This window comes from Prunus dulcis, chromosome 2, assembly GCF_902201215.1.
Source record: "Prunus dulcis chromosome 2, ALMONDv2, whole genome shotgun sequence".
In the NCBI taxonomy this organism is placed as follows: domain Eukaryota; kingdom Viridiplantae; phylum Streptophyta; class Magnoliopsida; order Rosales; family Rosaceae; genus Prunus; species Prunus dulcis.
Window position 1 is genome coordinate 14,864,851 of NC_047651.1, and position 16,941 is coordinate 14,881,791.

The window sequence follows — 16,941 nt, forward strand, 5'->3', positions numbered from 1 at the left end:
AGGATTGAAAAAAGAACCAAAGAGATATTGATGAATGATGATGATTACTTACCAGAAAATCAAAGTTTAAAAGAAAGAATTAGCCATGAAGTTTTTGTTGTTGTTTTTTTTTAATGAAAAAAGTACTTTTTTTAGAGGAGAAAACCATTTATTTATTTAATTTTTTTTTTTAAAAAAAGAATGATCTAGAAAGTGTTTGGGGGATATATATATATATATATACTCCTCGACTTCAGCAAGAAGCAAACTCTAACGCTACCTTAGATGGAGAAGCGCTAGAGCCAACCCCACCAAATACGCCCTTGTGCAAATGTCTAGCACGCTATACTATATACAATTCCTCTAATATTAATATATATAATATAAAGAAATTTTTTTTCGAGGGCTCTTAAGAATCAGGGACCATGTGCGGTGGCGTCACTTGCACCACCCCAGGGCAGCCCTTGCCTTTGAGTTTCATTTTCCCTTCTCATTAAAAACTTTAGAAAAAAAAATCAGCATTAATTGCGCATTTTTCATGACCATTTTGTCCCATCATTTTTCTCTCTAGCTTTGCATTGCTTTGTCTTTGAATTTTGATGTTTTAGGTCTTTGGTTTTTTCTTTTATCAGAATGTTTTAGGACTTTGTTGTGTGCAAAATATTAGGGTTGTAGTGTAATTAGGGCTTTAGCCTTTCTCTAATATAAATAGATATTTTTACACTTATAGGTCCTGTTTGGTTCACAGAATGAATTTGAGGGGAAATTATTTTCCATGTCATTTCCCAATGGATGGGAAATGAAATATTCATTTTCCACATTTGGTAATGCCCGGAAAGTAACAGAGAGATATCACTTTATTTCCTTTCCCATGTTTGTTTTTTTGAGTAGGAACTACAATAAATATTTTATTGAAGAATTAAGTTATTACTCAACAAAGAAGAATTAAAATTCTTATTGAAATTATTAAAGTTAAAGAAAGGGTGAGATCTATTCAGAAGTACCTTTTTTATTTATTATTAAATAATTATAACAGACAGAATTCAATTGGTCTAATTTAGGACCGTCCAATAGATTTTTACTTTATCCATCCTACAAACGTACCAAGATAAAATAATACTGATGCGATCCTTAGATTTATTTCTGGAGAAAACAAAGTTTGTATAAATTTTCAATTACACCCATATTAAATCAAATAAAAAAAGAAGGCATTTAATAATATATTATAAAGTAAATTGTTAACGGGGACAAAATGGTTAAGAAATTTTTTTAATTTAATATTGGCTCATTTTCCCAAACTTTCTCATGACGAGGGAAAACAAAACCCAAGTTAGGAGGATGGCTTCACTTTTTCCCTACTTTTTCATGGGCCAGGCAACGATTTCTCATACTTGGGCTTACCAAACATGGGAAAGCAATTGATTTTCCATATCCAAGTCTCCTTTTTCATGAACCAAACGATCAAGTAACACGTTGGTGTGAAGTAACATTTTCTGAAACCATTTCACATTGTTAACTAAACTAATCAACTTAAACAAAAGAAAAACATTTTGTGTTGGGATTTATAGTTTCACTAGAAGAGTTTATCACATACGCATGGATAGAGCTTGACTCTCCTTATCCTTTCCCCCCTAATTCCAAACGAAAAATATTAATAATCTGAAAGTATAAAATAAAAATATTTGAAAGGATATAATTTGTACCATTGTGGAGTTAATCTCTTAGTTCTGATCTTACCTTCACTCAAATATGTTTAGAAGACTATTATTTCCATTCTTAAAAAAGCTTTGTACAATTTTTTTTGTTCCCTATCAACAATATTGAGTAAAGTAGAATCAAACATTTCACATGTGCAAAAGTGAATGTTCCTAAACACTTGCGTTGCATATCGTCTTACATTTCTTATGAGTGTAATGTGTATGTATGAATAAGTGAAGGTAATTTTAAAGTGACATAACTTCTCTTTTCCTATTACCATCAAGATATTTTTTTCGTTTACTTAGAAGTTTTGGGTCTAGTGGTCTTTTTCTTCTTAATTTTGGAAGAATATCAAGTTCAAATCCCTGTGATAAAAAATAAAAAAAACTATACATTAGTTTCTGATTAAAAAACATATGCTAGTTTTTTTTGGTGTGTGTGTGTGTGGTTATAATCGCAAATTATATGCAAATAAGTATTAGAGATGAGAGAAAATGAAAAGTTATACAACTTAATAGAAAATGTTGGATATATTAGGTATGTGCACTAAATAATATTATATTGAGAGAGCACAGGACACCACGAGCTCCATAGAACAAACGCCAACAATAAATTGAGCATTTCAAGTTAGGTTCCCACACACACTCTCTATCTCTGCTCTTGTGAGTTGCGGCTAGGGTTTTTCTCTCTCTCCTCTCCTTCTCTCCTTCTCTAACCCCTAAAGATTCAATCTTTCAGATCTGTTTCTCTCTATAATCTCGAAAGCATCTATATCTCAATACATAAATGGAGATATTGGTAAGGTAGGGTCTCTCTGTCGTCTTTGACAGCAAGAATCTCAAGAAGTTAGGGTTTCTGTGGTGGGTATATTGAGAAAATGGCGACCATGAACCCATTTGATTTGTTGGGTGACGATGATGCCGAGGACCCGTCGCAGCTACTCGCAGCCCAGCAACAGAAACTGGCTGCGGCACCCAAGAAGGCTCTTCCGGCTCAGAACAAGTCGGGGGCTCAGGGTCAAGAGACCAAGCCGGCTAAGCTGCCTTCCAAGCCTGCACCTCCTGCTCAGGCTGGTGAGATTTTTGGTTTTTGAGCTCTTGCTCTATATGTAGTTCTAAGTGAATGAGTTGTGGGCTATTTTCTTTGTATTCTGCTTGGCTAGTTGGTTTTTGTGAGGTTCTTTGGGTCTTTGCTTATAGACTGGAATTGATAGTACTGATGAAGTTGTGATTGGAGATGGGTTGTCTTCTGTTTGTTTTAATTTGGGTTTTATGGAATCCTGGCTTCTCTGTTCTTTTCTTCATTTAGTTGTTTGTGGAACTGACTTTTTTTTTTTTTTTTTTTTTTTTGTGTCCTGGCTGTTTATTTAGATTTGGGTTTTTGTTTTTCGTTTTTTCGTTTTTTCGTTTTCCTTGAAGTTGAATGCTGTGTGTCCTTAAATGTTCTCAAGAGAGAGGGAATATATAAAGTGGATTGGTATTTGTTACATACATTGTAAGCATAAGAATGTATACACCCACGCCTGCACATAGATTTTGTACACAAATATATGTCCGTGTTCTAGTATACGCCTATTAATTGGCATATGTACAATACACGCATGCATATTTTATTAGATGAATAATGGTATTTTCATTTAGACATGCATGCTTTGCGTGCAAAAATACACAAAAGATATCATTCAGATTAACAGTTTTGTATGCATGTGTATGAATTGATTAATAGTGTGGTTTACTTTTGTTCCTCTTGTTAGATATATTGTCCTGTGGGTGACCAAGTGGTACTGGTGTTTTTGTCACGATTATGTTTAGGAAAATATTATATTATGTTTGCATTTGAAAATACATTTTGAACCTCCTTGAATCCCTTACAAGGTAAAACCATGGAAATTTTTGTTTTGTTTTGTTTTGTCCTCTTTTTTTGTTTGCTAAGTGGGGAAAAATAACAATGTGGAAAATTGTATTTCACTATTTTGTTTTATAAAGGATATTCCGTTTTCAAATGGTTCTTTTAGAGACAATGACTACATCTTGCTTTTTGACTGCTATATATGATTTACATAGTGTTCGCCCTTAAGCTGGTGTTGAAATGTACCAGGTGAAACCTTTCCTGTGCCTATTATGAAAATTCAAAATTTTTTTTAAGGGCATTTTCTGTGATGTTTTTCTTGAAGTTGCCCCTTCTTACTGTTGTCTACTTGATTGTTTCTTTTTGAACAGTGAGGGAAGCAAGGAATGAAGCTGGTGGAGGTCGTGGAGGTGGACGTGGACGTGGATATGGATATAGCCGTGGACGCGGTGGTGGTGGGTACAATCGTGAATCACCCAATAATGAAAACACATTCACCAACAGTGGAGCACCTGCCGGCCAAGGTGCCTTTGAAGATGGTGATGGAAATCAGTCTGAAAGGCGTGGCTATGGTGGACCTCGTGGTCCTTACCGTGGTGGTCGCCGTGGTGGTTTCGGAAATGGGGAAGTCAGTGACGGGGAACGCCCTCGCAGGGTATTTGAACGTCGTAGCGGAACTGGGCGCGGGTAAAAATTAATTTTGTAGTCCATTTTAATCTGCTATATACTTTCACTTCTGGAAAGGAGAATCTTTGTTTAATATACTTTCAACTTCTTTTATTTTGTTTGCAGAAGTGAAATCAAACGTGAGGGTTCTGGGCGTGGCAACTGGGGATCAGAAACAGATGAACTTTCACAGTAACTGCATCTCTTTTACAACCCAATTGCATTATCACTTTAAAATCTCTTTTCCTACCTAGGTTTCTCTTGTTAAGATGCTCTCTGTTTTTGTTAGTCTCTCCCTGATGTTTATCATTCTCATACTTAAGGGTGACCGAAGAAGTTGCCAATGTAACTGAAAGGAATTTGGGTGATGAGAAGCCTGTGGGAGAGGTAGATGCAGCAGATGGAAACAAGGAGACACCTGCTAACGAACCGGAAGAAAAGGAACCCGAGGATAAGGTGAGTGGCTTCCTTCTTCATTCTGAATTTTCCCCTGGAATTTCTTTTGATAACTAACTCAAAGATGAATGGTATCTGTAAATTAGGTATTTTGTTGTTCTTCAAGAACTCTTACCATGATTTATCACAGGTCAATGTCTCATTTTCCAGTATCTGTAAATTAGAGCGTTGTCTTGCCCACTTATCAACAACTTAGCATATTATCCTAGCTTTTCAGCTTTGTGTTTACCCAGCTTGTTATTTTGTCATGGTTTGTGAATAGGAAATGACTCTTGAAGAGTATGAGAAGGTGCTCGAAGAGAAGAGGAAAGCCCTGCAGGCACTTAAGACTTCTGAGGAAAGAAAGGTTGACACTAAGGAATTTGCATCTTTGCAACAGCTATCAAACAAGAAGGGCAATGATGATATCTTCATTAAATTGGTGAGATCTGATTATCCTTTTTATGTCTCTAAGTTCATGTTCATCTTGTGGAACTTAACATCTCAATAACTGTCCATTCCTTTTGACCTTTTCTTCTTTACAGGGCTCTGACAAGGATAAGAAGAAAGAGGCTGCTGAGAAGGAAGAAAAGTCCAAAAAGGTACGATAGCCTAACCCTTTTTTTTGGTCGAAAAAATAGCCTAACCTCGCCTGGAATTTACATCCTATCTATTTATTTATTCTCTATCTTGGCACCTTATAGGCCTATGGCCTTCTAGGAGGACTATTCTTGCTTTCATTTACCTGTTCTGCCTTTTTTTGTTGCCACTTTGGCGGTGGAGGTTGTCTATTCCACCGGCCTTGTGGAAACTATTGCACTGGCCTTTGTGATAATGTGTGTGCTGGCCTTAGTGGACCAATGCCCATGCTTTAAAGACGTTATGGTGCAGACTTATCTACCATGCTTGCTAGAATTACCTTTCTGTTGTCTGTTTCTTAGATGGGAAAATGATGTAGATTTATGCACCTCTTTCTATTACACATATTGATTGAGATTTTGTCTTAGCACGCCAAGTACTTACAGGGATGACCCATATGTGTTGGCCTCTGTTACATCTGCTCTTGATTCCCACCCTTTAGGAGTCTGCACTTCATATCTGTGTTTGCATATTTAAGTGCTAGCAATGCCGATGTTTTTCGTGTAGCAATGATGTGTGTTGGACTGTTACATCCCCTCTTGATTATCACCCTTGATGAGTTTGCACTGCATCTGTGTTTGCATATATGTTAGCTTCTTTTTTTCATTCCAAATAGAATCCAGTTTCCCTCCTACTTTTGCAAGGGGTTTTCTCCAGTGGAAGGTGAGTGCTGTAGGATTGTTGTTGGATGTGAGTACCAATCTATTAGTGGTTTCACCAGTTGATTGTTACTCAAATCCTACAACAATACCATAACACTCATCCTGCATTGGAGGAATAATCTTTCTTGTAATACGTAGTTGAATGGAACATGGGGTGACTTTATTCGTCTCCCATCCCGTACTGTCTGTTCACCAGAATCTCTAGTTAATGCTTTATTCCTATCATTAGAAGAGTTCTTATTTGCAATAGGAACATAAACAAAATAATGTTGGGAGATGAGCTGATATCCAATTCCTTAGTCCATTAGCAATCTTTGCAACAGATCTCTTGTAGTGTGCCTGTTTAGAATTTTGTTGAATATCTTGTGGTGCAGAAACAACCATGATGTCTAAAATTGATTGGATGTCTTAGGTAGCGTGGCTTGAATCACTTACAAAGTTCAAAAATCTTATTTTTGTTTGCCTTTTGCAATTTAATTTCTGAATTTGATTAAAAAGTATTACTAAAAATTCCTTTCCTAATTTTCTGTTATATTTTGCTCTTCATGACACAAGACATTGTTTTTCACTTCCACCCTATTACTGAGCAGAATAGCATTTCTGTTACTTGTGTGGCATTGTGGTAAATGTTTTTGGTGATTTGCTTTCTAATGTTAACTGAGATTCTTTCTCATCTAATAAAATGTATTTCTTGTTTTCTTCACGGGTGATTCTGAACTCCTCTTTTTTTTTTCTTTTTTTTTTCCCGGTTTGGTGGTCCTAGTCTGTCAGCATCAATGAGTTCTTAAAGCCTGCTGAAGGAGAAAGGTTCTACAACCCAGGTGGGCGTGGCCGAGGGCGTGGTCGTGGTCCCAGGGGAGGGTTTAGCAACAACTACTCTCACGGCAGTGCTGCAGCACCATCCATTGAAGATCCTGGGCAGTTCCCAACCTTGGGGGGCAAGTGAGATTCTTAAGAACCCGACTTACAGTCTCGATGACATTCGATTTTTGGGTTCTTTCCTTTCGTCTGAAGCAGGAAATTGACTAGAATAATTGGATTTCCTGTATTAATTTTTTTTTAAAAAAATTTATGACTTAAAATTGTAAATTTCAGTTTCATATGTACCCTAGTAGTTTTTGTTTTCTTTTTTTCTTTTTCTATCCTTATGCAATGTTACTGATTTTCTGACTTTGGGGCATGTGAAAGGATTTATTCGTTACCAGATATAATCCTTGACAAGTTTTGTTTTCAATAGATGTTCGGCTCTTTTTCGGCTATCTGGATTCTGGAACCAGGCAGAACCCCTGGGAGTCGAGTTTTCACAATTCTCTTCTCTTGATAACATGGAAAATGATAAATGTTTTCATCTGTATGTTCTGAAAGTCTTTGATGCCTCTTTTGAACTATGCCCCCTAGACATGATCTCATTCAGATTCCTTTCACTGTTCCGTTCCCACTGTCAAGCTCCAAAAGTTATCTACTGAATTAATGTTCTAACTTTGATCTAGTACTAAATGAAAAATAGTAATTTGATTGATTCTAATATTGAAAATACTTTTAATCCAGACGACATTGGCCACAATCTACCCGTCACAACTTGATGTCTTAGCCTGGTACTTACAAAGAAAAAGTGTGGCTTTGAATTAGGCAAATAACTCTTTAATTTTATACCGCATTTACCGATCATTTATCTAATAATAGTGTAACTACTTGCAAAAGCGAAGTCCTACCTATGCAAGAGAAGTGGTTAGCAATATTCAAGAAATATGCAATATTTTCCATATTGATCATAAAACGCGCTTGCTGTATACTTTTTTATTGGACCAGTATGGATAGCATTGAGGATTGTTTCCTTAAATCATGTCATTATGTGATCATTCCTTGTATTAACAAAACCTCTTTACATTTTTTTGTTGAATCAACACTCGAGATTTTCAAAAGATGATATTCTTGGTGCTTCTGTTCCATAATTCACTGCATCTTTGTTCTCAAGACGAATTGAATTAACCAAAACTGAGGCTTAAAGTAACTTCCAGGCTGTAATTGGAAACCAGAGTTACAAGCACAATAATAATATTCAACATTGAGCAAACACTGCAACATCAAAGGCTATATAGCTCCCTCCTCCGCATTAATTCAATATTCAAAACAAAGCCCCTTCTTTGGTCCTGGTGGTGGTGGTGTATTGAAGCCAGAACTGAGGTCTCCGTGGCCGACCGGTGTCTCAGAGGAGGCAGAGGCAGGCTGCAGAATCAGAGTGATGGAGGAGGGAGACACCTCACTCTTACAAACAGGGCACTCCGGATGGTCGAGGCAGAAGATCTGCAACCAATTTTGGAAACAAATCCCACAAAATAAATGGCCACATGAATTCACCGCCGGCTCTCTTGCCATTTTCAAGCACAAATTGCAGTCGAAATAGGAAGCACATCTTGGTGGAGACAACGGCTCTGGAGAAGTCGCGTAGGAGGGTGAAGAATATGATGGACCAAACTCGCTCTGTGGGCTGTTGATCTCATCAAGTTCCTGGCTTTCTTGTTCATCATCATCATCTTGATGATGGGTAGAGCTTGAATCATCACTTTCATGGGTAGAAGATGAACCACGAATTGATTGAAGAGCAGAGCTATCAGACTCAAAAGGGTCATACTGAGGACCAGCGTTGCTGCCTTCCAAGGGAGAAGAAGAAGCATCACAAGGACTGCAAAGCTTAACTTCAGAACAAGATTCAAAACCAGAAGCAGATTCATCTTCATCCATGAGATCATATTCTTCTGGTTCTGGGATTCTGAAGTGGAAAATCTCAGGGCGCTTCATAACTCGCATCCTCGGCTTGCTGCTTTGAAACCCACGCTTGATCATACTTTCCTTGTTGGAAGCCATAGATGAAACTAATCAAACCCAAACCCAGAATGCCAAGAAACGCAAAGAAATTGAACACCCAAAAAAGAAGCCTAATCAAGAACCAACCCAAGGCCAAATTCAAGAACAAATGACCACCCGCTAAACTTAGAGGGGTTTCTTAAATAGTAGGGTTGTGATTTCCCAATTGACTTCCAAGTCTACTAGGATTAGTTGTACGACTAGAAATCCTTGGTCTCCAAGTTTTCCATAGCTGTGACCTTTTTCATTTTTCCTTTTGCTAAATAACCCTTTTCATTTTTTTTTAAAATTAAAATGACCCTTTTCATTCCTGGGGAAAAAAAAAAAAGGTTTAGAGCAACTCCAGCGGCATGACAGAGTCTTGGGCTGGGGAAAAAAAAATGCCAAAATCCATTTCCAGCAAGGAGCCCAAGTCCGGGCGCAAGGTGGGACCCAGCAACCTGGGCTGGTCCAAGGGCAAGGTTGGCCCGAGCTCCAGCCCTCGTTTTGGTGCTGATGTCAGCCCTACAGTGCTCACGTGCTACAATGCAGCTAAAGTCCACGTGTCGTGCTCTGGGGTCTCCGATCAGATTTTTTTTCTTCAATCCAACAGCAGCCAATTTTTGTGCAGTAAAAAAATAAAAAAAAAACCAAAAAAATACTGATTTTTTTTCTTTCTATAAATACCAAAATTTTATCCGATTGAGATATGAATTTTATAATAAATATTGACACGTACGAACCCAAAAATCTTATCCGAAAATATTATCCAAATTAACTGTTTAGGTAAAAAAAATTTGTTAAAAAAAAAAAAGAAAAAAGAATAGTAATTGCCATTTGCCATGGCAACAGGTGGAAACACACAATACTATTTGCAAGGACAACTACTATTCACGTGAATAGTGGCTGCCCCTAGCTCCCCTCTTGCCATGACAAGGGGCAAATGGGTGGAGTTGTTCTGGGTTGCGCAAAGTAGAGTAACTTTTGGGCCTAGACACAAATTACCTTATTTAACTCCCTTATCTATTTCTTTTTCGTAAAAGAAGCCAAGCGCTAGTGGCTTTTAGCTCAATTAGTTGAGCTATTCCATCTCTACTCACCTATGTAGTTAGAGACTTGAAATCCTAAGACACTGATGAATATTTGTGTAAATCCCCTTACTCATTGCTTGTACTAGAAAAAAAAAAAAAAAAAACCTGAGCACATCAAATTTCTATAATTTATTTTCATCTTTTGCTTAAGCTAATTAAAGTAACCTCTCTCTCTCTCTCTCTGGATTTGATTAAGAGATTTTGAGGTAGCAAATCATCTTAAAGAACATTAACTGTTACAAGTGAGCTTCTCAGTTTATTAATTTCACTTGCTCATGCTAAGTGGAAAATTTACTTGTATTATATTTACTAATCATATGTGACACAAGTCGGTTCTAACTATATGAAAAATGTGATTAATTATAAATATCATATGTGGCATTACTCGATTTTGTCAATGAAGGTTATTTTTATTGAAATAAAAAACAATTAGAAACTCGAGGGGTTTCTAATTGGACACTGAGTATAAGCTTGACGGGGTTTCTAAATTTACTCAAGATATATATATATATATATATATATATATATAGTGGAATACTTCATTAGAAACCACAAGATAGCTTGAATCATAGCATCAAGCCAAACTGGTACATCTTCTGCCAATAAAACTTTTTATTGGAAAATAATCCTTTTCGATTTTTATAAAAAAGAAAGGCCTTTTTAATTATTGAAAAAAAAAAATATTGTTGGGTTGGAAACAAAGCCCAAAGGTCGAATAAACGAATATAGGTCTAAAATATTGCCTCCTCCCTTTTCTAACAAAAAAAAAACATAGAAAATAAAAGTAAATTTAGAGGCTCCCTTTTCTCTATCAGAAGCCCGCAGAAAAAAAACCGTGCACAAAGATTTATATAATTTCACATCTTCTGCTTCAGCTAAAGTAAGCCCTCTCTCTCCCCAAAATTTTCTGATTATTTTTGTTAAAATATTTTGCTGTTTGTTATTTGAATAACCTTTTGTGCCTGTTAGCTGTTTGTGAGAAGTTCTCTGATGTAATTTTCTTTTTGGGTTTTTGCTTGATAAGCGCCAAGATTCACAATTCTAATGATCTGGGTTTGCCGCGTTATGGAGAAAGTTTTAAAATTAAGGAAAAGGGTTTAGCTTTCAGGTTTTTCTTATATAATTTGAACTTGCCAAAGTAAGAGTCTTTTGGAAAGTTCTCCATTAATCAGCTTGTGTGTCTCTATTATCAATCAGTTTTTGTCAGATATATAATGAGAAGGAGGAAGGTAAGACCTTGAAGAAAAAGTGGAAATAAATATTACACTTGATGGTGAACATTTGTGCAAGGGTATTAGGTTTCTATTGGCTCACATATTCAGCACCTTCTATAGAGAAAGCCTAGAATGAATTTGGAATTTTTTTCTCTAATTCTTAAATCTATCCGCCACGCTCAGGCTTGGTGATGAATTAAACTTGAAAGATTAAAGCCAAAACGAAGGCTATTTAGTATGTAATGTATATGTAATTTTAAACATAAATAAATATATAGTTCATTGCTTGCTCTACTGCAATTTCTATTGTGTTTATGTAGTTCTCTCACTCCTTGGATACTGTCTACATATACCAGAAAGAAAGTCATTTCTTTCATCTTGTTAAGTTCTATTAAACTGTGGCTCATCCCATTCTCAGTTCTGTTAATTGTCAATTTTCCTTACAGTTAATTATGGACCGCTGGCATGGAGTTCTAAAGGTCCCATTGAACCCTAGTGCCAGTTCCTGCTACCGAGTTGCAGCATCTCTTTGCCTTTCACGTACTTCCAAAACACTAACTGTAAGTTCTGTATACTCAACCCTTTGAATAACTCAAAGACATGCAAACCTTTGTTTCCTGTCTTCAACTGAATTCTTCTGAAACATTCACAGCTTAGTCAGGATATCTTCTTTCTCCCAAAAATGTTAGAAATATATGACTACTAATTTCCTATGAGGCGTAGTGTATGAATTCTGAATGTATCTTCAGGACAGATCTTAAACCCTTGCTTTATTTTTTCTACTATCTGACTTTGGAAGAATGAAGACTTAACTTTGTCTTAAAATTTTCCTGGGAGACAGGTTCCTTCTGCAAATGCTATCTTTTTCAATGGAGATCGAGTATCAGGCACTGGGAATCCAGTGATTGAGAGGCTATCTGACATACAAAATATAGCTGAAATACTGGTCTCGAAGATTGGTGATTCAACCAATGCTTGGGTTATTGATGCTTCTGTTTTCAATGGGCCTTTTGCTGTGTATCATGACTTTGTCCCATCCGTTAATCAATGGGGAGAGCCGAAGTCATACTGCCCTGTTGGATCTCCAGCTTTTGGGTCGATTATTTCGCTCTTATCAAGTTGCCTTCAACAGGTACATATTGACCTGACGTTGTAGTGTTTCTGGCATCATTATTTTTCTTGGTTATTACATCACTCAAGTCTACTTTTTTTGTGGAAGAGGAGTGTTCAGGCGATGAAATATGCTCCGCGTAATATCAATGATTGTCAAAATTTAAACTGGATAGACTGAGGCTATACTTAAAAGACTCATCCTTCTTTTGAACTCTGAATCACTCTTAGCAGTAGATGGATCACATCTCTAAACTTTTGACGGTTGCAGGTCAAGAATGACATTGCGAGAGGGAAAGAATTGCTTAAACCAGGAATATCCGCATCACATTTTGATCTACCTAAAACATTATTCTTTGGATTCAGCAAGGGTGGCACTGTACTTAACCAGCTAGTTACTGAGCTTGGCTTCTCAGATGTTAAACCCTCTAGAGATCCCCCAATCTTGGAGGAAAAGGAAATTGGTGTCGAAGACGAGATTCATATCATACCTAGAACAAAACAAAGCCTGTTAAACAGCATCAGAGAAATTCATTATGTGGATGTTGGATTAAATTCCCCTGGTGCATATATCACTGACCATAGCATGATTGAGAAAATCCCCAAATGCCTAATACAAGGAGCTAGAGGAATCAGTTTTGTCCTTCATGGAACTCCCAGGCAATGGTGTGACAGCAGACGACCTTGGATACGCAAAGAAAAAGACAAATTGGTTCATCTGCTGGAGTCTGAATCTCAGAGAAGTGGAGGAAAATTACAGGTGTTTGAGAAATTTTATTTTGCTGATAGGCCCCCGGATTTGCAGATGCATTTTGAAGTAATTGATAAATTGGATTTGAGTCAACAGCTGTAAGTAGACCAAGATTATTGTAATTATTTGTAAAAAAAAAAAAGAAGAGTAAATGGAAATATTCATTGGAAAACTTTTTATCATTCTTTTATACTAGTGATCTATAAGACTGAAGGCCTCATATTCTGATTCATAGGAGAAAAATGTGGATTGCAACTTCTGTGTGTGTGTGTGTGGAAATATTCATTGGAAAACTTTTTATCATTCTTTTATACTAGTGATCTATAAGACTGAAGGCCTCATATTCTGATTCATAGGAGAAAAATGTGGATTGCAACTTCTCTGTGTGTGTGTGTGTGTGTTAGTTACAGCCTTTGAGTCCCAAATGTGTAGCTTGCTAAATTTGAAGTTGCCAATAACAGCAGGGGAGTTTAGATATGCAATGAAAAAGATAGATTGGTTCTTGTGCTTCAATCTGAAGCTCAGAGGAGGGGGAACATTATAGGTGTGAGAAATTTTAATTTTGCTGATGGGCACCTGATTTGCAGATGCAATTTGAACTAAATAAAAAAGTGGATGTGGGTTTAAATTTGTAAACTGTCATCGTTTAATTGTATTAAGAAAAAGAAAGTAAATGGACTTTGCAATTGTATTATCATTGGCTTTTTGATTACATTATGAAAACACCATGATTGGCAAAAGTGGCTTTTGCTTCATTGTACTATAAACAAAATATACAATATATCTTGTACTATGAAGCTTCCTGCAGCACCCAAAGCTCTCCGCATTGACTGAATCTTCAAAAGCAAAGCCCCCCCTTTGATCTTGGTGGAACATTTAAGTCAAGGTCTCTGTTGCATACCGGTGTCGGCCTAATCGGAATAATCGATGAATCAAGCACCTTACTATGACAAACAGGGCACTCCATTTGAGAGGTGAAAAAGTGCAGCCATTTGTCCAAACAATCCCCACAGAACAAATGACCACATGGTGTCACCACTGGCTCTCTTGCCATCTTCAAGCACAGCTTGCAGTCAAAATAGAAAGCAAGTCTTGGTGGAGACGATGGCTCTGGACTTGCATGGCAGAATGAAGCGCCAAGTTCATGGCTTTCTTGCTCATCATCATCATCATCATGATGGGGAGAACTCCAAGCGTCAGGAGGTGAGGTAGAACATGAACCACCAACAGAATGAACAGCAAAGCTATCAGACTCAAAAGGGTCGCCGCCATTGTTGCTACCTTCCATAGAAGAAGAGGCCTCACAAGGACTGCAAGGCTTAATTTCAGAACAAGACAGGGCAACAGGTTTATAACCATAGGCAGATAATTCTTCTTCATCCATGAGATCACATTCTTTTGGTTCTGCTTCTGGAATTCTGAAGTGGAAAACCTGAGGGGGCTTCATAACTCGCATCCTTGGCTTGCGGCTTTGAAACCCAACCTTGATCACTTGTGGCATACTTTCGTTAATGGAAGCCATAGATTCACGGCCGGGCTGACCAAAACAGAGCAAACCCAGAATGCAAGACGTGGACACTGAGATGAGAATAGAGTTGTAGGGTTTCTAATTTCCTACAGATATCAGGTATATATAGGAGGGTTTCTAATTTCCTACAGATATCAGGTATATATAGGTATTGGGGTTTGCTTTCGAGATCCTAATTCCACTAGGAAAAGTAAGATTTCGTGGTCCGCAAGTTTTCAACGGCATATGACCGTTGTAATTCTTGTATTTAGCCTTATTTTTATTTTTTAAAAGACCCTTTTGATTTTCAGAAAAAATAATATTATAAATCATAAGATTTAATACACACGTTTAGAAATTCCTTTAATTTATTTTTCGACACAAAATCACACTCTCCCCAAAATACCCTAATTATCTTTGTCTTTATATATGTACTTTGGTAAAGATAGGAAAGTTTTCAAGACGAGCTCTTTTGTAAATAGGAATCAGAATTGAAGCATTCTTAACAAATCTTTCATCCCGGATCAAATTCTCTCTGAGCTTCTCTCACTTATGGCAAATTCAAAGCAAGTCCAGGCTTCAGACCCAGTAACAAAAAAAAAAGCCAAGTCTAGGCCCAAAGAGGCTTTCTTTGTTTGCTGCTCAGCTGCTGCGCATACAGCGCACATTGGTTAAATATTTTTTTTCTAATTCCCTGTACCAAAACGTTTGGGATCAGGACAAAAAATAGAAAGAAAGAAGAAGTCTTATCCACAATCTAGAATAAACGCTGACAAGGTGCAAGGTGTTTTTTTTGACTCCGTAGTTTTGGTCCAAGCCTAGACAAAAACTAGTAGTAGTCACAGAGTTGGGCTAGGATCTTTCAATATGTTTCTTTATTTTGTTTTTCTGGTGCTATCTGTTCTGCATCAGGTCTTGGTGGCTTTGGCTGTAGCTTCTAGCCTCCATCCACCTATATCTGTATATTTAACCCGCTTGTGAGTTTGATTTTTCAAACCAGCCAACATATAAATATCTGGTTCCGCCCTTTGGCCTCTTGTTTGCCCTTATTTTATTGTCTACTTAATATCGTGCCGCCATAGCCCAATTGCTCTAAAGAGAAAACATCATCTGGCACAGAAAAACTGGTGCCACATTAAAGCCAGCAACAACCCATACCATGTGCCCTAATACGTATATTTGGTTTTTAGTTTGTTTTGTCCCTATTCGTGTGTAAGCAAAACCAGCAACCAACCACCCCCCATGTGATTCGCAAATACTATAAAAAGTCTAATACCAAACAAGGAAAAAACTGCCCCATGCATGTCATTGATTAGCTCAAAACTGCCACATTACAAATCAAAAAACAAGCTCAGAAACAAGAACCCAGACTAACTTGTTGCATATAATAAGTGCATTCACTTGTTTGTTTGCGAGTTTCTTTTCTCTTTGTATTTTCCGATGCTTGTCTCAATGAGAAGCTCAAAAGGCATCAGTTGAGAGCTTTGAATGAATTCATGACCAAAGCTGTCCTCATATATATGATGACTAAGCTAGCTGTGATCAAACAGAGCCAATAACTTATTGTATATCCAAGCAAGCGGTTTTGCACATACGCAATAGAATAGAAGTCGGAACGAAGATAATTGAGTTCTAGGGAAAAGAAACTCTATAATCTGTTAGAGATATAAGATATATATTTTTTATATAATCATATTCTTTTTTTAAAAAAATTAATGGGTAATATTGATGAAGCAAATGAAAAAGCTGTTTCCTATGAATTAGTGAAGAAGCAATAGGGGGGGATTAAGCTCGAAAAAGAATCCAGGTAAACAGACCAGGTTGGTTTTGCATGCAGCCTGCAGAGTCTGGATTAAACTTTTTTCTTGAAATTTCTTTTAAACTTACTTAATCACTCGCTATTTCTGCTTCTCTTTCTCCCCTTGTTTTAAATATTTTTTTCTTTCAATGGTTATGTAACTTTGACGGAGCTGAAAATGAAAATTGCTTATCCTATTAACGACGAGAGAGAGAGAGAGATTCATTAGTTGAAAATTTCAGTATTTTTTTCTAATTTTGAAAATTAATGTTGACCAATTATCCGTAATTAATCATTAGTTGAAGTTTGAATTGTAATAAGAACAAATTTTTTTTTAACCTCCCAATCAATTTCTCTTAAAAGCATATTACTACAAATAATGTAATTTCTTTCAATCTTTTTTTGCATGCACACTTTCACTGGAGAAATAATTATATTTTTATTTTAAGAATAAATATTTTTTCCCTGTTAATTGTTATTGGTTATTTAATATATGAATAATAGCTGGAAAGTGAAGGTTTTTATTGCTTTTTTTTTTCCCTTCCAATTTAAAGAAAATGGTTTCTTAAATAATATTGAACCTTCTCACTACATAAAGACTAAATAAAATATGTCAACAGGTCTAACTCAATAAAAAAAATACCTTAATTTGCAAATCAAAGATTTAAAATTTAAACCCCGTATCATTATTTGTTTTGT

The 16,941-nt window shown here is 36.6% G+C and overlaps 3 protein-coding genes across 3 annotated transcripts; 2 read left to right on the forward strand and 1 right to left on the reverse strand.

Moving 5' to 3' along the window:
- Positions 1-2,154: 2,154 nt before the first annotated feature.
- Positions 2,155-7,186, forward strand: LOC117617664 (RGG repeats nuclear RNA binding protein A-like). The gene is made up of 7 exons (XM_034347136.1): positions 2,155-2,750; positions 3,897-4,212; positions 4,318-4,383; positions 4,515-4,647; positions 4,910-5,068; positions 5,172-5,228; positions 6,691-7,186. Exons 1-7 carry the CDS (start codon positions 2,555-2,557, stop codon positions 6,871-6,873), a joined length of 1,110 nt encoding a protein of 369 aa, XP_034203027.1. The 5' UTR covers positions 2,155-2,554; the 3' UTR covers positions 6,874-7,186.
- A 704-nt stretch (positions 7,187-7,890) lies between these two features.
- On the reverse strand, positions 7,891-9,021 carry LOC117619260 (LON peptidase N-terminal domain and RING finger protein 3-like). The gene has a single exon (XM_034349172.1). It carries the CDS (start codon positions 8,790-8,792, stop codon positions 8,046-8,048), a length of 747 nt encoding a protein of 248 aa, XP_034205063.1. The 5' UTR covers positions 8,793-9,021; the 3' UTR covers positions 7,891-8,045.
- A 1,611-nt stretch (positions 9,022-10,632) lies between these two features.
- Positions 10,633-13,243, forward strand: LOC117619055 (UPF0565 protein C2orf69 homolog). The gene is made up of 4 exons (XM_034348877.1): positions 10,633-10,742; positions 11,523-11,636; positions 11,918-12,208; positions 12,458-13,243. Exons 2-4 carry the CDS (start codon positions 11,529-11,531, stop codon positions 13,037-13,039), a joined length of 981 nt encoding a protein of 326 aa, XP_034204768.1. The 5' UTR covers positions 10,633-10,742; positions 11,523-11,528; the 3' UTR covers positions 13,040-13,243.
- Positions 13,244-16,941: the final 3,698 nt, after the last annotated feature.

Bases quoted from the DNA above. Each gene is read 5' to 3' on its own strand.
- LOC117617664 (XM_034347136.1), top strand. From the start codon at position 2,555: ATGGCGACCATGAACCCATTTGATTTGTTGGGTGACGATGATGCCGAG. The intron at 4,648-4,909 runs GTGAGTGGCTTC...GTTTGTGAATAG, and splicing joins AAAAGGAACCCGAGGATAAG to GAAATGACTCTTGAAGAGTA. The intron at 5,229-6,690 runs GTACGATAGCCT...TGGTGGTCCTAG, and splicing joins AGGAAGAAAAGTCCAAAAAG to TCTGTCAGCATCAATGAGTT.
- LOC117619260 (XM_034349172.1), bottom strand. From the start codon at position 8,792: ATGGCTTCCAACAAGGAAAGTATGATCAAGCGTGGGTTTCAAAGCAGC.
- LOC117619055 (XM_034348877.1), top strand. From the start codon at position 11,529: ATGGACCGCTGGCATGGAGTTCTAAAGGTCCCATTGAACCCTAGTGCC. The intron at 11,637-11,917 runs GTAAGTTCTGTA...CCTGGGAGACAG, and splicing joins GTACTTCCAAAACACTAACT to GTTCCTTCTGCAAATGCTAT. The intron at 12,209-12,457 runs GTACATATTGAC...TGACGGTTGCAG, and splicing joins TATCAAGTTGCCTTCAACAG to GTCAAGAATGACATTGCGAG.